The 26,869-nt window shown below is 34.4% G+C and overlaps 1 protein-coding gene across 1 annotated transcript in view; it reads right to left on the bottom strand.

Moving 5' to 3' along the window:
• NCAM2 (neural cell adhesion molecule 2) overlaps positions 1 to 26,464 on the bottom strand; it is a 151,141-nt gene extending 124,677 nt beyond the window's left edge. The window contains exons 1-6 of the mRNA XM_058848801.1: positions 26,401 to 26,464; positions 15,992 to 16,066; positions 14,814 to 15,020; positions 12,403 to 12,546; positions 7,271 to 7,408; positions 2,825 to 2,942 (exon numbers count right to left, since the gene is read on the bottom strand). Coding sequence (XP_058704784.1) covers positions 2,825 to 2,942; positions 7,271 to 7,408; positions 12,403 to 12,546; positions 14,814 to 15,020; positions 15,992 to 16,066; positions 26,401 to 26,446 — 728 coding nt within the window. The 5' untranslated portion in view covers positions 26,447 to 26,464. The remainder of the gene's footprint in view (positions 1 to 2,824; positions 2,943 to 7,270; positions 7,409 to 12,402; positions 12,547 to 14,813; positions 15,021 to 15,991; positions 16,067 to 26,400) is intronic.
• Between the last annotated feature and the right edge of the window lie 405 nt (positions 26,465 to 26,869).

Below are 26,869 nucleotides of genomic sequence, written 5' to 3'. Positions count from 1 at the left end.
CCATTTTAAAAAGCAACAAAGACAGAAGAACGCCAAAATGTCTATAACACAAGTCCTCAGTCTTCATGAACCACATTAACAGGCATGGATATACTTTTTACACTATGAAGTGAAAATCTTGCAGCAGAATGGAGTAAAAGAATCTTTTCCACTCTTTTTATCAGTATTTTTCCACAGCTCTCCAGGATACTGAATATACTTCAGAATGTTTCGTAATGAGACATCAGGAAATGCTGTGATTATTTTCTGTTAGAATATCTAACACCATCTCTCTGAGGCCATTAGCTATACATAGCTATTCAAAGAATTCAGAAAACAGGCTTCCATTAAGTCACTTTATTAGACCTGCCCATTTTACAAATGGTTAACCTGAGACAAATTAAATAAAATGACTGAACACACACAGATAAAATGTGAAGTTGGGTTTAAAACTGAACACAATTCCCTTAACTTGCTGTGACCAATAATTATAATCCTTCCAAAATCACAATTAAAACTTTATCAAATTCAAGAAATAATTTCCTTTGTTTATTAGAATAGAAACACAAAGAAACAGGTTAATATCAACTTACTTTTAACATCAAAAACCATACACGTCAAAAAACAGGACAAAATAGAGAACAATTTGCCATTAATTCTGATAAACTTATTCAATTAGCTTCTCAGTGGATGACAAGCATATTAATATTAGATAAATTAGTTTAGATAAACTGCCCTAAAACTTAAGGACAATACTCTCCAGATTTTTCTCAAAATCAAGAAAAATTATATTTATCTGGTTTTCCTAGGCTCAGTCTAATTCCTAAACTGTTGTAGAAATGCATGGTCATTATCTTGACATACCTTTTAGATAAGAACAAGGACAGGAGATCAGCTGATTATGAATAATTTTAATTGACTAAATGAGTCAAAATGGATCTGAAAATTTCAGAAATTTGATGCAGAAATTTAGGACTGGAGTTCCATTTAAAATTGTTTGCCTCCTCTGAAAAAAGAAGGAATTTTCTCCCCCCATTCTCTTTTCCCTGCTTGCATATCAATAATAACATCATGCCCCAAGGATAAATGTACTTTTTGATGTATGATTTTATAAAATCTCAGTGTCAGCAAATAAAAAAAAAAAAAAAAAGAATATTTTCTACTGACAAAACACCCTAATCAGATGAAATTAAAAGATAATCAAAGGGGGAAAAGAAAACAATCAGAAGGGAAGGGAGACACATTAGCCAATATTCCTCATTATGAGATAGTTCCTGAAAGAGAAACAGAACAGATGTTTGAACATGTATGATTCAATATCCAGTCCACAAGCCTGAAAAGCTTCTGGAAAATCTTTACAAAAGATATTTGCAGAAAGGTTTAAAAATTTAGCTCCTCAGGGGCTGTCAAACCAAAGGGAAATCCTTGAGTGGGCTCTGATTAATGGACACAGAGACAAGTGTCTCTCCAAGACACTTGGCCTGGGTATGTACTATGCTATTTATAAAACATCAGAAAAATCCCACAATGAGTAATGAAGATATACACAAATGGTGGAAATTTTTGTAATCTTCCTTGATATATATCATGTTGTCATACACAAAAATGTATGTTGTTGTCATACACCAAAGCCATTTAGGATAGCAGATTTTAGGCAACTCTTATGAATTTTGGTCAGATAGGAGAGTCATGTAAAAAATTACTTCAAAGACATCAAATAAAAAGAATATGATTTGAATTTAATATCACTTCTTTGATTTGGGCTATACATATTCTGTGTTTCTTTTTCCTCCTCTTTATTAAATTTTGAATTATAAGCCACATTAAGGAATTAACCTTGAATTCTATTTATTTGCACCTCCTGGGTTTCAAATTGCATGAGAGAAAAATTCAACTTCACAGCTGACCTATGGCTCAATAAATTAAGGTATCAGTCAAAGGAAGAGAAATCTAACTTTGTTCAAATGTTCCAGAGAAGGTGAAGAATTGATGGAAATTGCTTCTATGCCCATTTTGAAAATGGGATGACCTTTTAATCCACTTGAACTAATATAAGTAGATGCAAATTATTCAGGTCTAAAATAAAAATGTTCACTGGCATGAGGTATTGAGGTACTTTATATCCCAGGACTGATGCATATCTTTGTTGAAATTGAAAGAACACAGAGTAAATAGATATTTAAATTTTTACAAATGTTATATGGTAAGTGTTCCCAAATGACATAGCTATACAATGCTCATGTCATTGCTATAATGAAAAAAACACACATGAGATTTAAAAGCAATTCCATTTTCAAAGTGTTTTATACTTATAAAATTACATTAAGTTACAGTGAAACTTATTCAGTGAAACATTCCTGGGTCATACAAGCGTCTAAATTCGTACCTCTTTCTGATAAAGGCCAGAATCTATTTTTACAAATGTGGAAAGTGTTAGGGTCTTTTTTTTTATCAGTACTGCTGACCTGTACTGGATACTTATTTATTGGATAAATGCATATCTGTGCATTTATGTGCAAAAGTTGTTCTTTGGTTGCTCTTGTACTGCTTTTGAGATATGGACTTACTTCTTCTCCACTCATACATGAAGAAATCATGACAATATGGTATTTTTGTTACTTTTTACATTTACCTAACTTGCTGGCAACCTGAGTGTAATTGAATTTGTGTGAGTTCATTCACACATTTATGCTTAATCCAGACATAGCAGTTAGAATAGAAATGGACAGAAAATTCTCTTAAAATGCAGAAAGAAATTAAGGTTGCACAGCTTAATGGACTGTGATAGAAAATTGGGACACATTAAAACAATGTGTTCTGATGTGGAGACCTTGACTGAACTCACCTGTACCAACTGATCTCAGGTGGAGGTGATCCAGTGGCTCTGCAGAACAAAGTTACTGCCTCTCCTCGATCTGCAGTGGCATTGAAGGATTTCTGTAGCAGAATGATTGCAGGGGGAACTGAAAAATAAAACATTAGGTCCAGTGAATGAAAAATAAAATATTTCAGGTGTCTGGGAAAATTTAAATTGCAGGATCCTTTGCTAATTTGGGATTACAATTTAGCTGTTAAATTACAATTATAATTGTGCAATTAGGGATCAGGTTACAATGTAAATAATTGTTTGTAGTATTTCTTTACTTTTCTTAAATACAAGACTTTTAATAGTATCAGGATATTTATAACTTTTTTTTTAATAGAATAAATTATTGAAAGTCTTTTTCATCAGTTCTTCAATTTTCTTATAGAACATTCTAAGATGACTGAAGTTACAGCTAACATGTATAAGACAATACACACATGAAACATAAAACTATGTACTCATGTTAGACAGTGTTTTTAAAAGAGGGGTCAGTATGCAGGAGTCTTTATTATACATACTTAATTCCTTTTATTGAGCTCCAGCATACTTCCTGGGCAGGAATATCACTAGCTTCCAAAGGGTAAATGTGATAGAACCCAATGTATTCAATCTACCTGTATTCCCAAAAATTTAATTTTGTTCTAATAGTGACAAATGTTTTCTGTTCTTGATGGGATGAAGTTATTATTAAAAAAAACCCATTTATAACATTGATAATAAAATAATAACATTTTATAACAGTTCACAAAGAACCTCTACCCAACAGAAAAAATAGCATTAATATTTGAGACAGAACAACTCACATTTAACATATCTGTTTAGATATCTATTTCCATTAATTAACAAGCAAATATAAAGTGTTCAAGGCCAGATTGGATGGAGATCTGAGCAACTGGATCTAGCAGGTGTCCCTGCCCATGGCAGGGGTTTGAAACTAGATGGTCTTTAAGGTCCCTCCAATCCAAACTATTCTATGAAATATTGAAATAAAAACCAGTCCAAGCAGACAGGATAGAAAATGATATATGGAGAAGAAGGAATGCTACAGAGAATGAGAGGAAAGGGAAAAGTTTAGAGGTCAGCTAGCAAGAACATCCTGTGCTATGACTGTTGTGAGAGCAACTCAATTATCCTCTTTATCTTTACTCTTCACTAAAGAAAAGATGAAATGGACAACCCCAGTGAACTTGCTTTTAGTGTTCCATTGCACTCCCCCAGATTTTTCTCACTCACTCTTGAAAACCAACTGTTGTGGCTTTCTACCAAATACTTCAGAAACCTTTTCACTCGTGAATCTTAAATATATCAAATTAACATAAAATCATGTACCAGAATTATCAATGATCAGTAATTGTGTGTTGCTGTGTACTTTTCACACTTTTTAATGGTGTGTGTTATAGTGTTTCACAGATCACTTCTTTCCTATTTGAAGTTGTATGGGCCATTACTCAACATACAAAACCCTTTTGCTATGCAACATGAATTTGTCCATCTCCAATAAAGAAAACCCCACAATGATACTTAGAAAGCTTTTAATGCATTTTAGCTATTTTGTGGTGCATTCTAATATCTAGACTTCAAAACATAGTCTGGAACACGAGGAGGTAATTCTTTGCTAGAAGTAGCAGGTTCAGTGCATTACTTAAGTGCTTCAATCTTCCGAGAGATACTGCAATGACAATAAAATTAAATATTATTTTCTCTTTTCAAAAGTAAAAATTTATTTTTATCATCATTTATCAAGGGATAAATCTGTTTTTCTTTTTATGCTTGTAAGTACATAGGTTGGATCTAAAGTGTAAAGCTACAAGAGGAAAAGAGAAATGAAGTTATGCTTGTAAGTCTCTCACATTTCATACTTAAAGCAGAATGGCAAAACTCAGCCCCATATAACTGTGTAAACAGTTCTCTCCCATTAATTTCAGTGAGATAAGCATGACTAATTTATGGAACTACTCAGAAAGTAAAAAATAAAACCAAGTTGTTTTTTTTTCCATTAGGAAAAAAATAACTGAAAAAAAAAAGAAAAAAAAAGAGTAGGGAAAAATAGAGACAAAAGAACAAATAAAAGAAATTTTTGTTTGCAGGACTTGAATTCTTTCATTCTCTTCTATGTAACCACAGAAAATCCTGACATTCAGACCTCACTGTAAATATAATAAGAAAATTAATGCTACAAAAATTTTAATGTTGCAAGTAGAATAGAAACATAAACATTAGATTTCTAGGAGATATTCTAGTTGTCAATTTCTCACCCATTATAGCCTTCCAAGGATTTCCATACATTAGAAATTACCCTGATATCAGACTTTGTTACAAGATTTAATTATTTTTGAGTAAATTTGCAAACTGTTCATATGCAAAGTTTAATTTTTTAAAAAAAAACCCTACTATAATTAACATGGTGTGCCATCTTTCATAAAGTGCCCCTAAGTTGTTTTATTACAGTTGATCCTGCTTTGGATACCTCACATACTTTTATCCTGGTTTAGTTGAAAAAAACAGGTAAACTTTTTCATTGGACTCAGTGATCCTCGTGGGTCGCTTTCTTTTCACCCTATTCTGCGATTCTTATAGAAATATAGTTAGCAAAGATCTTGCACATTCCTGTAGATTCTACAGTGACTATTACAAAATAAGTAAATAAACAATAAAGATCTAAATTTGAATAAATTTTACATACAAATACTTTCATGATAATATTTTCCTTTATTTGCAAGCTTAGATTATCCTCCAAAGTAAGTATTATTTCTCTTTTGGAACAGGAGATGCAGTGGAAATATACCCATGTAGTTTTTGGCGGACTATGGACTGATCCTTCTTTTCTTTCTTTTTTGGTTTTTTTTTTTTTTTTCTTTTCTTTTTTGAATCCAGTTCATTCATAGGCCTTACTTTTCACAAAAAAAAAAAAACCAAAAAAACCAAAAAAACAAAAAACCAAAAAAAACCTAAAATTTTTAATTTTTTTTGAATTTTAGTATTACTCTAAAAGCTACTTTGGTCAAGTTTTATCCATTCAACTTTATGTAGGCAAACCTATTTATTACTACAAATGATGCAGGAAATATTTCTTAATTGATGTCAGTCTACATGACCAACCATGTCATAATCACTTATTTGGCAGCTCCTTCTCATTCCAAGACTTAAGTTTAGAGATGAGGATTAGCATTCTTGCCTAGAGTCTTAATAAATATACAAAGGACAAAATTTATTTTCATAATTCAGCAATAAATGATATGAAGTCAGACTATGGTTTGCAACCCAATGTTTTAGTTTAAATACAGACTCTCAGGTCAACTGCATATAAATACCAATAGAAGTGGAAGATAATCAGAAGGTGGATTCATATCCGTGCACATAAATAGCAGCAGAAGAAAATGTCATCCAGCATTTTAAATGCTACCAGATGCACTGTTGGAATTGTACATAACCAGGAGTCGTGGTAATGCAGTACCAGAATATACCACCTACAACAATCTAGAGAATTTTGCCTCAGATGTTGCTGCTCGACAGCATGGACTAGGAAATACCTGTGCCAGAATCTGCACTTCCTGATGAAACTAGCTGTGAATTCACCTAACATAATGACTTATGTAAACTGGAGTTTGCTGAGAAGGACCAGTCAAGGGCAAAGCATTTAAGGATCCAAACCTATGACACACTGTGGAAGAATTGCACTGAAAAAATAAACAGACTGCAGAGATAAAAAATGCCCTTTATGAACAGTCTCCTTTCCAGGCAATATATGAAGAGTTGGTTATCTTTCAACAGGTCAATGCTGAGTTTAAGAGAGGTTGAGTTAAATGCTCCATCTTGTCTCAATTCATTGACTTTCCTTTATAGAGGTTTATTATAAACTAATAACATTTTTCATGCAAATTTTCAGGCAACTCCTTACATACTTTATTCTTCACAAAAGTAAAATTTGAAAAAAATCTGTAACTAAGACTGTTAATAAAATGTATCTCTGACTTTTGGGACAGCCCAAAAAGTCACACTTCATACAGTGAAGGTAAATTATAAAGAATATAAAAATCAAATTATAAAAATTCTAAAAAAATATTAAAAAAAAACAACAGGAGGTTTTTTTTAAGAGTAAATGACAAAAACACCGAAAACCAGACTGAACTACTATAATCTGAAATTCGAGTCTTGAAATAGTTACTGTTCTGTAAATGATGAATAATAATGATTCATGCTTTACATATTTATATTTACTGATACTATGAAATGTAATGAATTCTATTTACACAGTATAGTAGATTTTTTTTCAACATTAAGCAATTACATTTACAGTAAACCAATCCTAAACAGATATGACAATTATATTAACCAATTGAATAAAGGGTTTTTCAGAAGTTGATATATGTTAAAATAGGCCATAATAATCAATAAAGAAGTAAATTCACCAATTTTACTCCTTACCATTCACAATAACAATTATGTCCCGAAAGTCAATTTCTCCTCTTGCTTCCACTCTTCCTTCACATCTATATACTCCTTCATCACTTTTATTGATGTTAAGAATTTGGAGATTATTGTTTGCTAATATTGCAAATCGATCTAGAAAAGAAAATAAGAGATCAAGTGTCACAAATCAAGTAAATCAAGACAACATGAGGAACACTAACTTAAATGAATATTAAATACTTTCTCTGTACAATCTGAATGCTCATTGGCAAAACATTTGTACATTTAAAAGGAAAATGTAGGCTGACAAATTTGGGGTTTCTTTATTCCAAAACACATTGAATTTCCTAGAATTCTATATGGATTTTCCATCCATAATTTCCTACTTACTCCAAGGAGTAATAGACTGCAAGTTAAATTACAATTTAGTAAAAAATGTGTGGAATACTCTTGAGCATTTACACAGAATGCCAAAAAGATTAAATGGGAAAAAAAAAAGACACCAAATTAAATTGAGCAATTTATAAATAGTAAGCAACAAAAGGCTGTTTCCCTTTCTATCTAGACTATCTTCTTTGGGCCTATTTTACAGCCCAATGTTTAATGATTTCAGCTTGCTTGCCCTTCTTTCCTCCTCCTGTTTCTTTTTTCATTTTCTTGGTCAATGATATATTTCACTGCCCTCTAACACTTCACAGAAATGGTAGAAAGACATAACCCAAAAAAAGAAAGCACTGTATCTTCTGCAAAGGGCAGCATAAACAAAAATTCAACAGACATTTTGAGGAGCTGAAGGACACTGAAAAATCAGGCTATGAAAGCCATGCACACACTTCCCTCCACATGCAGCAGCAAAATTGTAATCTGCAGGAGTAAACTGGACCTGAATTTAATTCTTTCTCTCCCTTCTCTCTGAACTAGTGTACTGGGTTTATGTGTTGATGTGTTTGCCTCAAGAAGGAGCATGTGGGATAAGATATCCCCTTTGTAATCCACAGAAGATCCCATGCTGCAGCAAATTCATCCTGAACAATTACAACTCAGAGAAAGGATCCACTCTGGAACTGTTACAGACTGACCACAGACCACAGGCCCCATTCCCCAATCTCCCTGCACTCTGTGGGGTGGGCGATGTAGAGGAGTCAACAATAATAAAGTTGTGTCTAGGAAAAAGGAGAGGGGAGATATTGCTTTATTCTGTCTTTGTATTTCACCATTTAACATGTTGGACATAAATTCAATTAATTTTCCCCTCCGTCAAATCCATTTTGCTAATGCTAGTGAGCATTCTCCCTGTCTTAATCTCAACACATTTTTCGTCTCATTTTCTCCCACAATCTTGTTGTATTTAATTTTTGTGGCAAGATTTTGGTACTGAGGGGATAAAGAAGTGGTTCATTTGAGAAGCTTCTAGAAGTTTCAGCCATGTACTAGAGAGCCATTGCCAGCAGGCTCTAAGAAGGACATGCCACTGGCAACACCATCAGCAACAGCTCCTGTCAGGACCTGTGAACCCATGGAGAGGGGAATCCGTGCTGGAGCAGGCTCCTGTCAGGACCTGTGAACCCATGGAGAGAGGAACCCGTGCCAAAGCAGGTTTTGTGTCAGGACTGGGATACCCACAGGGGACCCATACTGGAGGGGCTCTTGAAGAACTGACGGCTGTTGGAAGGATTGCTGAAGTTCACGGAGGTGTCCCCACACTGCAGAAGGGGAAGAATGCGGGGAGTCCTCCCCAGAGGAGGAAGGAGAAGCAGAGACAGTGTCTGAAGTCATGTCATGTCAATTTAAGACTTTTATTTCTCAATACCTTACTCTGTTATGTTGATAATTACATTTTCCTCAAATCAAGTCTGTTTTGCCCATGATGGCAATTGGCAAGTGATTTCTTCCTGTCAATCAATCCATGAGCTTTTTATTATATTTTCCATCCCCTGTCCAGTTGCAGAGGAGTTGATTGAGCAGCTTTGGTGACACCAGGTACACAGCCAAGGTCAGCTTCTTGAGGAGGGTGAGAGGGAGGCTGGGTGGGTGCATGGAAGCTCACCAAGGTAAACCCACCAAAACTAGTCAATATTAATGCACTGTTCTGAGGAGAATGACTTCCTGCAATTCACTGAATGTGTGTCTTGAAGAACCTGAAACCCTGTTATTCAGCTGTTGCTCTTGTTCTGTTTTGCACCCTTCAATACTGGAGGACGATGATATTTAGCAGCTTTTTAACTATTTTTAACTATCAAATGACTTCTGTACCAGTAGCAAGAATTCTACCATAAAATGAAGAGAGAAATGAAAAAAAAAAAGAATATCATGCTTCACCTGATAGAAGTTTACAGGACATTCACATCATCAACACATTTATGCTAATTATGTCTGGTTTGTTAAAGTCATGCTTGAATATTAATGCCATTTCATACAATACCACACACAATATATATCTTTTCCTGTTCTCCTCCTACATAATTACCAACACAGAACTGGGTCTCCAAATGATTTGAAAAAGTGAGATCCATCCCATCTTTAGACTTTTTTTTTTTTTTTTTTTTTACAATGGACATGCAATGTGTGAGATGAATGAGAGGGCTGGAGGTGATCTCCATTTCTAAAAAACACTGAAAAAGTTCACTTAGTATCAAGAAACAAAAACTAAGTGTTGCCTGGATATTTTCAACTTTCATTGAAGAGAAATGGATACAGCAGTAGATATTCCCATGAGTATACTAGAAGTTCACTTTGCCATGGATATCTTGATAAAAATTGTGCCCTTCAGTAAACAGATTTGAGTTGGTTAATCTGGAAGTAACTGGGCATTATACTATTCCAGCTCATCAGTGCATTGGACTCAACCCCCCTCAACTTCAAATGCCTGATTTAGACCAGTCAGTCACATGACCTTCCCCTTCAGTAATATCACATATTAATTGGTGCGGCTGACAAGAGCTTATGTCTTTTCAGTGCCACTCAATCCAATCTAGAGGAATTTTTGGCTCATGGCTTGCAAATTTTGCTGTGTATGTACCAGGCTTTGAGCCAGAATGTCCAACAAAATAATGCACATTCGAATAGTAAGACATGACTAAAGAGCTGAATAAAATATCAAAACTTTTGGAAAACGTTGAAGACCAAGACTTTTATTAAACCTGTTTCTCATACTACTGGCTATTCTTTACAAGAGGGACTGTAAATGCAGCATGTTAACTATCTTAAAGCAAGCAATCACATTTGCATGTTGGTTAATACAAATGTATTTCAAATGTCTACATGTGCTCTGCAGGGGAAAGGCACCACGTCTCCAGTACTGGAAGCAGAACTGCACAAGCTACTGATTTGAAGAAAAGAGATATCAGAGACTATTCTATGCTGAGGAAGCAGCAGGATTGGATTGCAACAGCCTGCCCAATATGATCTAGAAGGCAAGCCCAGCTCATTAGAAGTTTGTCTTAAATCATCTTTCAGAATAAGAGAGAATTTGATCATCCACTGTAGATTTTGAAACTGGAATTATAATACAATTTTTATTTCACAAGAAATGAAAAAAAAAATTAACTGTAATACAGTGGGCATGCTGTTTTTCACCTGTATTATAAACCCATATAAACAAAACCCACAAAGTTTACAGTGTCCTATTTTTGTGTGATTTAAAACTGCTTCCTCCTAAGCGTGACTGGAATCATAGTTGGATACTGTTCTAGATCAGAACATAAGGGAACAACTTAAAACTCATTTCTATCATTGTACCTTTTAGCACTGAGAAAGAAAATGGTTTATTAAAAGAAGTTCAGGCACTGAAATTTTAAAAACTCCATTTTCAAAGTGCATGATTTTGAAGGAGAAAGGAAATGTTGCTCCATCTGCTTTGCTAATCCTATAGATTGATTTATAATCAAAATGGCAATAAAAAAATTGGAGAGAGATCTTTGAGGCAATTCTACATTTTCAAGCTCTATCATCCACTAACGACTTTTTCCTAGATTTTCCTAGATTTCCAATTCTTGTTTTATTTTCAGCATTCTTATTTTTAAAAATTTTCTATATCTCACATTCACTGTTTAATTATATATACATATACATATATATGAAAATTAAATATATATATAAACTTCAACTTTTTTTCTAAGTGTAGAAGTTTGTTGTTTCCTTTTAGTCTCCATGCCTTTCTTCATGACAGAAGAAATAGGATATACTAAATAGGAAAGAAGTTTTAAAAAAATCTTTCTTTCCCAATGGAGAGGAACCTGAGTTCAGAAATATTAACCAAGCTTTTTTTTTCCCCTTTAACAGCTGTTCCACATTTTCTAATTTGACTTCATAAAGCCCCCAGCAAACTTTTCATTTTGAAATAAAAATAACAAATAATTTTGAAAGAATAAGAATTCTAAATGCATACTGTTACCCAGAGTTTCATTACATGCAGAGAGAAAAACTGATGGGAAGTTAGAAAAACTGGTTAATTAACAATGTTAGTTCCATTTCCAAATAATGTGAAAAAGTCCTGTTTTGGCAAAGATGACTATTGAGGCAGCGCTGAAAAAAATAATTCAAAGTTTTTGTGGGATAAGTAAAAAAAAATGTATTTGTTTCATTAATTGCCTCTCTAGAGATTTAGAACTTGCATGTGGGGAAGGCAAGGTTTATCTTAATCCAGGATTTCTCAGTCCAGTCTCAGCAGATGACTTATATTCCAGTTATTTGTAATTCAGAGGGTAACTTGCCCTTACTCAAGCAAACTCTCACAATAATGCAAGATGCATCTCCACCTGGAATTCTCTGAGCAACTGGGCAAATATCCCAAAGACAATGCTGTGCAGGGTCACTATCACAGCTTGGTGTGCAGTGAAGTTCATCTCTGTGTGTTTTAAATGTGTTCAACAAGAGATCCTTTGAGGGAGCTCCCAGCAATCTTTTGGCCATTTGGACATTCAAGTTTCACCTAGGCAAAATTCCCAATTGGAAAAAAAAACTGGTTTTTTTTGGAGAAAACCATTGTATATGGATTCTCTACAGATCAACTTTACAGAACCTGGTATAATTACATCTAAACTGATAGGCTAATCAAAATCCCCCACTAAAATGTAATTAGTCCTTTTTAAAAACAGTTTTTTAATATTATTGGAATGTATAACTCAAAGAGTTACCAAAATACTAACTGTCAGCAATAGCTGTGACTTCCTCATTCCGATACAACCAGCTGACAACGGGAGCAGGTGAACTTGTAACACGGCAAACAACTTCTGCATCTTCTCCCTGCCTGAACTCTTGTGGAGATACTATGTCCCGAAAAGTGAGCTTTTCTGAAAGGAAAAAAAAAAAAAAAGGAAACAGAAATGGTAAGAGTCTTACAATTAACTTAGTATTAAAATGATGTGCAACAATAAGTAAGATAAATACCACTATTAAATCTTCTCACTGTGATAATACAGAATTATTTTCATAATATAATTTTCCCATGTAAGACTCAAATGGTCCTGGACTTATACTCTGCCTGTAAAAATTACTTTACAATCCTTTTGTATTATGCAAAATTTTGTTTATTTATATACATTCTGCAGGTTTTATAAATATATTTTCATTGTTCCAAAACACAGTTTTTAAATTCTAGGCCTTGGAAATTTATATATTCATGTTGATAGTTTATTTACTCTCTTGTGGGATTTATTCCTCATAATTCTGTTATTGAATAAAGACCTCATTTTTTTTTATTCTATCAAAACTTCCATAAAAACCATCAAAATTTGGAAAATTTTCACTAAAAAGTAGAATTTTTACCTCACTGAGAAAAATAGCAGTTGAGTAAAATACATTAAAAAGCCAGTGAGAAACTATTAGGTCTGTTATGACTATTAGATCATAAAAAATTGTAGCATTATTTTTAGGAACTAAGAAGATTTTTTTAGGTCTACTGAGGCTTTTAATTTTTCTAAGCTCAAACAACCAAACAATATTTGATTTTCCACATGTGTTGAATAAATTCAGTATTTTTAAAAGTCCAAGATGGTATTAATCTATGATCTCATAAAAGATCTAATGCAGTTGACTAAAAAAAAAAAAAAAAAACAAAACTGGAAGAATTTCTTGCACACAAAATAAATAAACCAACCTATGTTCTCTCAGATCAAAGATGGCCAATTGCATTTCAGAGTAAACTTTGGGGAGCTTAACCCAGAGATGCAGCTTCACCTCTGTGTTTTTGTACTGATATGAGTGTAGGCTCAAATAATCCATGCATTTTCCACAGCAGAGGAAGCAGTTTTGTTGTTACATTTCTCATACATTTTTGTATGAAGTCAGAAAAAAACCTCTCACAGACATCTGAGAATCATTAGAACCAGGCCCTAAGAATATCAACGAGTCATCCTGCTTCTTTCTTACATCACAAATATGAATAAGGAAATTTTCCATTTCTGTTCCCACAAACCTTGACATTTCTTATGTAGGTTTTTGGGTTTGTCTCACCTCAGAATTATTAAAAATAACACATGCAATGCTTCAAAAGACTTTTACCTTTCACAGCACTCTGCTAATGGACTAACTGGCAGTTTTATGGATACAAATGAATTCCTGAAAAATTATAATCCTTTGATTTGTGAAGTACCAAACTGTCATGTAATTGCTTCTAACTGCTACCATCCTTTTATTAGTTTTTTTATCAGAAGATTTTTTAAAAATTATGTGTCTTTTGTTATCTGAGTTACCTGTACCTCTCAGAAATTATTTCCATTTTGCTCTTTATTTTCTGTCTCATTGTAATTCTTTCACATTTAAAAAACCTGTTCCCCAATGAAATTAGATCTTAACTCGGCTGAAGGGCTGTTGGCATTCATTCCATCCTTTCACCAACAAAGACCTTGCCTTACATATTCACTGTGCTTCTTTAATATACAGCTTTTAGGCATTTTTGATTGATCTAAATAATGCAATGCAATTGTATTTATTCAATACTGAGAAAAAACTCCTCAAATCTCTCAGAGAATCTCATGCTACAATAGAATATATTTATTTTTCAAATATGCTCCTCAAGTAGTTGTTTGCAGTTGAAATCCATTTTGGTTACTTATCACACTAAGCTTCAATGCTTTAAGTCAAAACTCTTTCATAAGGCCAAGAATAACAAAAGACAGAGATTAAAATAACAATTCAGTAAAAACTCTGCTTTTTAAATGTCATACATTGCACTTCCTGCACTTTTGTTTATGCACTTATTTGTAAACTGTACATACACTTGTAGTATTAATTACATTGAGCTATTGATCTATTTTTTTCCCTCTTCTTTTTTTTTCTCATTTCTTTGAGGGGCATACAGTGGACCCTTTTAAGATGGCATTCTAAAATACAGGAGAAAAGCAATCTACAAGACTTATAAGTACCCCTACATTTAACTTGAATCTTTGTCATAATGTCTAATTACTAAACTGCAAGAGATGCACTTACTTGGAAGAAAAAGTTCAGAGCTTGGGATGATATTTTGAGACATTTTACTTTCTCTATGCTAGTGGGTTTTAAAACACAGCCAATTATTAATAATTATCAATTATTTGTTAATTGGTAGTACTGTACTTACGATAAATCTCCAAAACTACAGTAGCTTCTTGAGTTTGTCCTTTAGCGTCTGTTGCTTGGCACCGGTATATTCCAGCATCTTCTATGTTTGCATTATAAATGGTGAGACGTGACCGGACACCTTCCTTCTGAACAACCACCCTCTGACTGGAAATGATCTTCTCTCCTTGTGGGTTGTACCAATCTATGTTCTCAGGCTCACCAATGGCTACAAACAAAACCAAAACCGATCCAGATTTAGACATTCAGAAGGACATCATGCAACACATATGCTTACCCACAGCACAGACTATGCACTGGCAGGAATTTAAGCAAAATTCAGGAACAATTTTTTCTTGCAAAGGGTTGTCAAGCACTGGCTACCCAGGATATCACCCTGGATGGTGTTCAGGGGATGACTGGATGTGATAGTCAGTGCCATGCTCTATTTGACAAGGTGGTGATCAGTCAAGACTTGGACTTGACAGTCTTGGAGGTCTTTTTCCACCTAAGTGATTCTGTGATTCTATAATGTTAGCTAATTGCTAAATTATGCGAGTTGTAAGACAGACAAAGCTGCAGGCAGATGTACAATCATTGAGACAGGGTGAATAGCACCTCAAGGATCTCAAGAGGGGAAAAAAACACAGAAAAGTATAAAGTCTTATAGGAAGGAAACCGGCTGTCCAGCAGTGGCTGGATCAACAGGTCAAGTTATCAGGCAACTGCAGTGTCAGTGTAGTCAGGGCAGGTGTCACTGTCGATGGAAGACCTCAACTCAGCAACATCAAGGATCCATATCAATCAGCTGCAATTGCAAATTCTTCTCTTCGTGACTGATTACTGCCTCAACAGAAAAAAAATCTCCTTGGCTGTCTCATTAGGTTGGAAAGGATTTAATTCCTTAGTTTAAATACGTGACATTTTAACTACAAAAGCATCCTAACAGATGTAAACTACCTGTACCGATACAGAGAATTTAAACTGATTCAGTGTGTGAAATGAAAAGATCCTAGAGTGGAAATGGGAAGCCAGTGAAGTTTTAGTGTTTGCCACAAAGATATAGTGCTTGTCACAAGTCAATGTGAATATACAACAATATGTTAATTTAATATTGTAAAACAACTATTTAGCTATAAATACATAAAAAGTTCAAAATTTAACAAAATTTATATACCTGCAAGTAAAATTAATACATACCTGTGCATGTGAAGAACTTGGATTCACCCACACTGAGTTCAACTTTGCTAAGTGAAATTGTTACTTGAAGTAAAGCTGAAAAATATAAAGTAGATTATAAATTCTTTGGGAATTTATCAGTTTAAATCTTGTCAGGTTTTATATTGTCTTCATTCTATATATAGAACGTGTTCTACAAGTATGAAATTTCAACTAAACATTATTAGGTTTTGAATTAAAGTACATCTAGAGATGGAGAAAACAATCTAAATAAGGATGTTACATGATGACAACAGCCTTATGTCCCAAATCTGAGGACAAAATTAAAGAAGTGGGAAAAAATAAAAAAGAAAATGTGATAGATATATGCAGAAACACAAAACTAAAAATTCAATGAGAAAAAGGTGGTTTGTAACACATAGACTGACCAAGGGTAAATCATGCCTGAACAATTCCACCATCTTCTAGAATAAAATTATTAGTTTTGTGCGCAAGAGAAGAACAGTGGGTGGCAATTACCTTGACTTTATCAGGGCTTTTGGCATTCCCTCACACAATATTCTCATATTCAAGTGTATTGGATATAAAAGGCAAGGTTTTGTTAGTGGGGCTGGCTGCAGGGGAGGGAGTTCAGAGGTTGTGCTGACAGATACAGGCAGTTGTAGCTGGGTCATGATGGACCCACGGCAGGACACAACTGCAAGGGCTGAAGGAGTTTGTAGCACCTCTTAGAACGCCAAAGAACAAGAAGTCCAAAGTGATAAGAGGTGCTCCATGGCACAACTGGTAACAGTTCAGGACTCTGGACAATGCATGAGCCCATGAGAGAGCAAACACATCTTGAAAGGACTGTGGATGACCCACAATGGAACAGAGGAAACAGGTTAGGCAGAAAGAGCAGTGGAAGAGTGAAAAAGAACGAACGACAGAAGGAAGCCTCACACCAGCCTCCTGCATTTTCCATCACCTCACTGAATGGACTGTTACCTGCACTGGAGGTGATAATAAGGGGAGTGAAGGCCAGGAATGAGAAGGAGTGGTATCTGGAGTCTGGGAAAGAGATGGAAGGGTGTTTTTCCTAAGTCTCTAAGTCCCTAGATTTTTTTTATGTGACAAATTTTACCCATTAATATAAGTTCAAAACTTGCTAAAACCCACAACTATTCAGTTCTGTTGATAGTAAAAATAAAAGCTGAGCAGAGAAAAACTTGAGCAAAGTACTATCCATAGATATTAACATGAGAACTATTACAATTAAGAGAAAAGTGCAGTGAAATAGATTTGCTATTAACTTTCATGTAATTAGCCTAAATAAACAATTAGACAAGATGTGAATTTTTTGTTCCAATAGTCCTATCAAAAGCTACACCAAAAAGAGCAAAGAAATCTGAAGATTGCTTCAGTATCAGTCTGCCTACCTAAATTAAACAGAACTGGGTATTTTCCACAAAATTCCCAACAGACAAACAAACAAACAAACAAAATTAGACATCAAATATCCATATAACACATAGTATTTTTTATGAGATTTCCTGAATTGTGAATGTTTTTCCTAACATGATCATCACAACTGAATTTTTTAGTGAGTATTAATTGATATCTTATAACCTGCCCCCATAAGAGAACAGCTAAGAATAAAAAACACAAAAAGCCACAAAGAACATATCCTGCCTCAGGCCAAGGTAAATATCTGTGTGCACTCTGCTAAAATCAAAAATTCTCAGTCCATAAAGACAACCGGGAAGACAGCAGGACTGCCTAGAGTCCAGAAAGAAACTGAAGGGGGCTGTAAAAATGTTGAATCTAGTACTAGAGAGGAGGGAGTAGGGGCATTTCCAGAGCAACAGTGAGGAGCACAGTAAAGGCTCCTTTAGGACACACAGAGCCCTGACAGAGGAAGAGCCTGCTTGTTCTCATCTCTGTTCTTTACACACATGGTACCAGAAGCAAAAGGCAAACTTACATTTAAGAAAGGAAATTAATTTAACACAAAGTTTTACTTTATGCTGTAATAAGAATCAAGGAGTAATAAATCATCCAGGAGGCTACTCCAAGCCTCATTTCTTTATTTATCTGTCAGGTAAAGTTTACTACAGCCTCCAGACCTATGACTGCTGGTGAAAAACAAGGTACTAATAAATACAGCCATAGGGTAACCTGAAGAGCTTGGATTGGGTATTTATTTCACATCACAGACTCACTTTTTAGGTCCTATGATACAATTTTTATAATACCATATTATTTTAAAGAGCAGTCTTGTACATTTGCTTCAGAAACATATCTGTTAGCATTTCAGCAGTGTTGCTTCAAGGATAATTGCATTGCTTAATTCCAATAATTGATGTAGAACTATATAAATGAAATCAATTAGGTAATATATATCAGGTAAAATGTAAGAGGTGGAATGATGAGAGGTGAAAAAGTAAAAGAATACTTTTCCCTCATAAATTAAATAGATTTTTGAGATTGTAACACAGTTTTGGCAAAGGACTTAAATCCAAATAAATTTCTTAGCATGAATGTCACTATATAAACTCTGTGGAGATATGCTACCTACATCTCTGAAACCACAAGGAAATCTTTCTTTCTGCACTTTAATATTTACAAAATAGAAAAATATAAGACCATCTGTCCCATTTTCCCATCCTCATAATTTTCCTAGCTCTGCTTGATGTAAATAAAAAAATATTGCTTCATGCAACCTAGAAGGAAAAATATTACCTAAGTTATTCAGCTAGAAATTTCTGCATTTTAGTAATCAGACAAATATTCAAGTATGAAGCTAGGAGAATACTTACTTGTTACTTACTGGAAGCAAAATATTGCAAAGAGACAACACATTCAGAAAATTTCACCATACTTCCAAATCTGTCTCAAGAACTACAGAGAGCATAAGCTCTGGTGAAGGTGGCAGAAATGTATTCACAACTCAAATTATTACTGTACACCAAATAGTGGATTACTGAAAAGTGGAGTTCTTTGCATCAGGCTGTTGTGAATCTCTTTGAATACACAGGTCAGTATCAGATCAGTGGAGATACTGCAAAAATTTAGTGGAGGTGCTACATATGTTAAACTAAGCCCAGAAATAAATAGTACCTTCTTGAGATATCTGAAAAAGTACTTTCTCTTCCTGTGTTTCCAGGAATATCACCTAACTACTTATTCAGAAAAAAAAAAAAAAAAATAAGGGAAAAGGCAAGATGTAAAAGATCTATTTGAGGAGAAGTCTGGGAAATGTAATGCTACTGTAGTACAGCTGTTCTGGGAAAGAGTGAATTCATTTGGGGCTTCCTTCAGTCTTTGGTACACGTCCAATTTCATAGCAAAATAAAGAGCACTACTAGAACTAGGTGATACAGCTGATCCCTTCCCTTTTGATCAGAGTCATTATAAAGGAATATATTATCAATTATAATACACTAAGAGGATTCTGCTGAATTATTCCTTAATGGGTTTAAAAATCACAAAGAAAGATAGTAAGAACAGTAATGAGAGGTCCATTTGTACTGTTAAATATGCATTTATAAGGACTAATATTTAGTAAGCTACTTGATTTCAGTCCCATTAGCAGTAGTAGCCTTCAGGTTTGAGAGCTAACATCACAAATCTGCCATAGGTGTCTGCACATATGACCAACTGATGTAAGAGAAGTGAGGTGCCATCAGTGAGAGGTGCAAAAATTGTAAGTCACTCACACATGTAATTCCACTGTCCCTTAGCAATATATTAAAATACAATCAAAGTGTATACTATAAATTTATATTTAAATATATATATAAAAGATATACAAGGTACTATAAAGATAAAGGGTATGATATTTTAATAAAATCTGAAAAAAAAATTGAGTAAAGCTCTGCTTCAACTAATAAATTCACCCAACATCTTCTTGGTAATTCAATTTCTTAAAAATAAAAATCCCACCCAAGCACTGATAAAACTTGAAAGAACTTCCTTTTGTCTATGTTGGAAAGACACCAATAACAAAACATCATATTCAGCTCTAGTTTCCACTTAGTTGAACAATTTTATGCTACATCAATACACCTGAATAACTTCCTGAATTTGCTTTTGAACCATAAGACATCGCTCAGACGTGGAGGGGTCTTTCTAAATCTGTTGGACTGCAAATTCTCTGAGGGGGAGAGGTTAATGGGAAGGCAGTAAAAAGGAAAGGATGAAGCTCTGAAGACAAAGCAAGTCATAACTTGGGATCAACATGGACCTAAGGGAAGTGGTGACAGCTACAGATGGTCATTTGGATATCTTTGGCACTGGCTTCTACGAAAAACAAGTAGATTGCAAGATTTAGTTGAGAGGACTGTTTTCTTTGGGAAGGTCCTAACTCTGTTTAGTGTAAGTTATCTGACAAAAACTACACCCTTGGCTATTGGTGTTCTTTGACTTCATTTAGTAAGCAAGCTTGCTTGGGTAATGTGGTTTTGTTTTTGGTAAATGATGTAACTTCTATACGTTGAGAAAACTAGGCTTCATTATGCTTGAGTATGAAGAAATTAATATGATTTTAATAGGTATCAAATTTAATTCCAGAGCAACCACTTACCCAGTTAATCTTTCTACCTTTATAATGCAGAATTCAAAGAAAATTATGTTTAAGTGTGCTGATGCCCAGATAAAACTGAATGGGCTTTGAATGAAAATTACACAGCCCTTGAAGAAATTGATTCTCCATTAAAATTTTAATAATTTATAATTTAAATATACTTTGAAACACCACTGAAAAAAACACTTCATGGGTTTTTTTTTTAATACTATATTTTAGAACCATTTGGACCTCTAAGCTGAAATGAGGAAACATAAATTAGTAAATATGCAATGAAGTTGTTAAGGATCAGGCAGTTCAAGGGAATTTTATTTTAGGGAAAACATTTGATTTCTTTTTAAAAATCTGAATAGGTTAACCTTTCTCAACTACTAATTCAGCAAAGTACAAAATACAAATCCAAAAAATCATTAAACAAGACATAAAGTTAAATTTCCATTAGCAAAAGTCTGATTTAAGCCATTTCTGTGACGAATCAAATAATTAGGAACAATACTACTCTGCCCTGAAGAACTCCATTAAGAATCAATCTATAATAAAGTTGAATTAAAGTCTATTTAAAGTTGTTTGCACTTGAGACATGGAATAACCCAATGGGAACCATGTTTGGAGATATCTTAAGTCATCTAAGATACTATTGTTTCTTTCACATAAACAAAGAATACTCCAGCACTTTAGATCTTTGAAGAGGGAATGGCATGTGGTCAAATATTACACAAGAGATGACCATTATAGATAATGACATAGTTATTTAAATTATCATCATTAAATAGCAAACTCACAATGAAATCTTAGGGAAAAAATAGTATTTTACCACATACTAAGACATCTCTCTTATATCCAAGTGAACTATCTATGGGGAAAAAAATCCTATGATCCTATCCTTCAAAGGAGATGATGTTCTTGTTGAGCTTGTAAAGTCTGTGAGACACTGTAGTGTTTAAAACCATCGAATGCATTTGTAATCCTTTGGGAACAAGAGAATGCTAAAGAATAATTTTTTCTATGTGTGTGAGAACCTACAGTAAAATTAATCCAAACAGACTATTCAAATGTAATTCATTTAATGTTTTCTCATTTAAGTGTACTTTTTGGGGGGTTTTATCCATTTTTAACAGTTTAATTTCCTATTTATCCTTTCCTACTATCCTATATTCTGTAAACAATGTAGCCCTAGTTGTTTTCTTATGAATAAAGGTATATTAACTGGCCTAATAATATCCTTCTTCCATTCAATGGCCTTGAATGCTTGTCCACAAGTTTTGTAAAAACATCTGAAAGACAAACTGCATCTGCAAAGACAATAAATAAAAATTAAAACCCTAAAAAGTTTGGTTATTTTCAATTTTCTAGTGGGCTGACCAGTAATAAATCATAAACCCTCACTTCTCCATGGTATGACAGTACTGAGAGACGTTACATTTATAATTGCTTGGCAGAATGTTTCACAATTAATTAAGTAGTTCAGTATAAATGAACTTTCATTTCATCACATTAACTTTAATTTGGATTTGTCAGTAGAGAATACAGTTCTGATTTAAAGTTCTAAGGTTTTATTTGAATTATTATGAATTCCTTCTTCAATTTCTGTCTTATAGATTACAGAGTGTTTTATTTTTAGTTAGACAAAATAGTCTTTGTGTCATCATTATTTCATTTCCTACATCTGTTGAAGTGTCATTTTCCCTGATGAGAGGAGCTGGAAGTCACACAAAGTTCAAATTGCCTTCTGGGCCAGAACAGATGTTAAAAGGGTGAAATGCACAATGAAAGCACCAACGCAATCCAGTTTTGTGCAACAAATATTGAAGAATAATCAGAAAATCCTCTGTTACACATTCTTTCCTATGACACTTACAGCAGAAACAGGAAAATAGATAAGTCATTAATATCTGAGCAGAGACAGTAAACAAGTATAAACCAGTCTGCTTGCTACGATTACATTCACAAGCCTGATCTCAAACAGAAGTTACTCACTACTATTCCCCCAAAAGTCATGCAAACTACAGTTTAGAAATAATCACATAAATATTGTAAATGCTATTGAGATTTTCAGGTAGGTTTGTAATGGGAGATCAGTTCTTCAAAACTAAAGAGATGGGATAATGGGTAAATCTTTATAAATAGATTTATAAGCCCCAATATACTTAAGATATTTAAAAAAAATCCTAAAGAATATTTTGAATATTTAATATTCCTACTCATGGTTTGAAAGCTAATAAAAAATCAAAATGAATAGATAAACAAATGAAAAAAAATCAATAAGATTTATTCACTTAGAATCTGTGTAAGTGAAAGGCATGATGAACATTTGAAGAGTTTAGCTATAAAGTTTCAGGCGTGACATGATGCATATCTTTAATTCTATTTAGGTTATTCTAACTAAATTCAGTAGATCTTATGCATGGGAAGAACAGTGAAGTTTAAAATTAATTTATTAACAGAATATTTAGATATTTTAACTAGAGAAGAGCCTTTATCATGTATTGGTTTCATACACATACACATACATATGTGGAGAAAAAAATAGTATAGAATAGGATGATCAAAGTACTGTAGAATACTACTTATCAAAGATGAACATCACCTTAAAATCTGATTAATCTGTTTTTTCTTGATGTTTTTTGGGTTTCTTTTGTCAGCAGTGAATAGAAAGAAAAATTACTTGATGGGTTGATTACTATGAATATCAAGGAACTTTTCTTTTCTTTTCTTTTTTTTCTTTTCTTTTCTTTTCTTTTCTTTTCTTTTCTTTTCTTTTCTTTTCTTTTCTTTTCTTTTCTTTTCTTTTCTTTTCTTTTCTTTTCTTTTCTTTTCCTTTCCTCTCCTCTCCTCTCCTCTCCTCTCCTCTCCTCTCCTCTCCTCTCCTCTCCTCTCCTCTCCTCTCCTCTCCTCTCCTCTCCTCTCCTCTCCTCTCCTCTCCTCTCCTCTCCTCTCCTCTCCTCTCCTCTCCTCTCCTCTCCTCTCCTCTCCTCTCCTCTCCTCTCCTCTCCTCTCCTCTCCTCTCCTCTCCTCTCCTCTCCTCTCCTCTCCTCTCCTCTCTCTCCTCCTTTTCTTTTTTCTTTTCTTTTTAATATAATTTCCAAAAGACATGTGGCAATGTACACTAACTAAAATACAGGAATCTCTTTTTAAACATTCTGAAACACTTTTTTACTTGGTGGTCAAACACTGGAACTGGTTGCCTAGAGAGGCTGTTGATTCTCTCTCCTTGGAGATAGTAAAAACCTGACTGTGCACAGCCCTGAGCAAACTCTTGCTGACCTTGCTCTGAGCAGAGGTTTGAACCAGGAGTTTTCTCCTGCCTTCCTGCCTCTGCTGGTCTGTGTGTGTCTATGTGATCTTTCTAAAATGAAAATTTAACTTGTTACTCCTTGCCCCACTGGACAGCCTTTCATTATAGAACAGTAAATCAGACACAATAAAGAGAAAAAAAAATTACCTAAGGGTCACATTTGTCAAAAACCTTAAACTTGAAGTTAAAGCCACAAACCTTAGAAATGCTTCTGAAAAGAAGTACTCATGCCACTAGAGTGCCACATATTTCTTCATTATATTCCACTTTGGGTTTTTTTTGAGGAAGACATTTTTTAAAACAGCATTTCTTCATTGTTGTTGGGTAGTCAGCACAAGTTAGGTAAGGTGCCAAGACAGTATCTGAACATGGACACTCTCACTGAAAGGTACATACTGTCTGCCTGGGGACCAGCAGCAGAAAACATGATACTGAGAAAATAATAAAAAAAGTAAAATCACTGCTAAAATTCTTCCTTCAAAATTAGCTAACAGCCCAAGTGGTCCTTCAAATTGCAGAGAGGTATTGGATTAAGCCAGCATTCATTTACATGGCATTTACAACCTAAATCCAAAGAACATGCCTCTCAGACTTCAGGCCGAAAGCTGTTTCTGTTGAATGCTAAACACATTAACCCTCCAAATATAATTAATATGGCAATAACTAATAGAAGAAATACAACATAAACATGTGCCTTAGTAGGAGCCAAGAGCCTGCCCATTCCTAAACAATACATAACCCATTCTCCCAAAAATGTCTGCTTCAAGCACATTCTACAAAAGACATGTGCGAGATTTGTTTCTAATATGATGTAGACATTAAGGGATTTCTCTGGAAAAAAAAGAAAATGTAGCTGCTTAAAGGTAGTACTGTAATAAAGACAGGGCAAGAAATCAGATCATATCATTATTGAATCAACATATCTTGATTGATTTAAAAACAGATCTTTGCAATAAAAGGTACAATGAAGCCCTTTCCCTCAGTTCTCACTAGAAAAATGCTAAAATTGGCCTTAGAGTTCAGAAGTTATTAGATGAGGTTGAAAAAAACAAGAAGCTGTCCAGCTACAGCAGCCATTGCAACTGCATAGCAACTATTGCTAAAAATACAGTAGTCTCTATGGAATGTACATATAGGTAACAAATAAGTTAAAGCAGAAACATATGTAAGCTAAAGTCAGCAGCAGAAAGAGCAGTATTTAGGTCATGGCATCTTGAATAAGACACATTGACTAATCAATGTCTCTGTAGATAAAAACCCCGATTGAAAGAATCTCAAAACTAACAACTGTATTGGCCTTCCTCACAGGTCTGTCTTTTTTCTTGTAAAAAAAGATGACACATGCAAAAATTAATTGTTTCTAAGGAAGGACTTTTCTATTAAAAATATTTTGTGCCTCAAAAAGTGATTTAAGCCTATTTCAGGAGTTGTCTTTAATATAAATGTTGACACTCCATTCCATTTCTTGGAAATGCATAATGAAATCAGAATATCAACTTCAACTACACAAAACCTCATATTTTTAATTGTAGGAGATGACAGAGATTTTGGAAATGTGACCCAAGAATGACGGTTTGTCATCTCAAGAAAATGAATTAGTGTCTCAAAGAACTATGAAGAGTTCACAGTCTGGTGTTCTGTTGAGGACAGACATCATCAGGGCATGGCACAATGGTTACAAGACTTCCTGCTTCCAGACATGTACATTTAGGCAGTGTCTAAATTCAGATTTAAGAATGTGTAGAATTTCTTTTGGAAATAGTCACTTTGTCTACATTGTCCTTTAGAAAGATAGGTAGTCCTTGACACACTCCAAATTGGCTGGAATATGAATTAATAAACTCATTTTTTCACTCAGTGAAGTTTACTTTAAGCCATGTTTCTTTTATTTCCTCCTCCTTCCATCACATCCTTGAAAAACTTGAACTTGCATTTGGAAATGCAAGGGTCTACAATCCAGTACTCATGTTTTCCATTATCACTAGTCCAAACTCAAAAAATTATCAACTTGGGGTGATCCTTAAACCAGCAATATTACCCACATCAGCTATGTCTTTAAGAAAATTTTGTTTAGAAGAGGGGGGTAAGCATAGAATTACCCATTTTGATATACTCTACTGACTTTATTTTCCTTTACTTTCTGCCTCTGGACTTTACAAATAAAGCCATTAAAAAACATTAGAGTGCATAACTTAGCCAATCTTATTCAAAAAATGTCTTGACATATAATCAGTTGTATATTTTATCTTTCATCAAAACATTTTAAAAATATTGCCATATTTCTAGACATGGCTACTGACTGCTTTATCCCAGTACAGAGTAAGTACAACCAAAATACAATTAGTAATCAATACAGGTTTTTCCAGTTTCTTGAGCCCCACACTGGGCTCCAAGAACTGTATTTGTCTGGTTTAGGGCAAATTTGGGAGAGAACTTTTAAATGGGATTCCTCCAGAAAAGCAAATTCAAGCAGCCCCTCCCCCAACTGGTTTGGGAAAAAACTATTTCCTTGGAGAGAAGTGGAAAAAACTGTTTATTTAACAGAAATTGAATAATATTAAACAATAAAACCTCTCACTGTTCGATGAGATGTCAAATCCAGGAAAGTCCTTTTCATGAGGTGTAGCTCGGCTCGCTCAGGTTCTTATCAGTCCCTCCAGTGCTGGAAAGTGCCGAGGCCCAGGCCCCGGTGGGCCACAGGCCTGAGCTCCCGGGGTTTGGCTGGGTGTTCAGTCCAGAGCAGGCTTGCACAGATCCAAGGAAAAAGTAAAAACAGTCCAGGGAAGTTCTCTGCCTCAGCTAGCTAAAACTAACTAAAAGCCAGAGAGAAGCTCTGTCCTGCTGTCTGTGCGTGCTGCAGACACCACAGTCCAGGAGCGAGATGTGTGGGAGTGATGTTTTTCTTCAGCACAAACTGCGGCTTCTTCTTCACCCCCTTCACTCTCAGAGCCAGTCTTAAAGGTGAAGAACTTAAAATATGTAACATAAACCAGACGACTGGGGATACCAGTATCATAAAGTCACCCCAGGACAACCTAGA

This window comes from Poecile atricapillus, chromosome 1 (genome assembly GCF_030490865.1).
Source record: "Poecile atricapillus isolate bPoeAtr1 chromosome 1, bPoeAtr1.hap1, whole genome shotgun sequence".
NCBI lineage: Eukaryota > Metazoa > Chordata > Aves > Passeriformes > Paridae > Poecile > Poecile atricapillus.
Note: the sequence above shows the minus strand (reverse complement) of the source record. Positions and strands in the feature narration are given on the sequence as shown.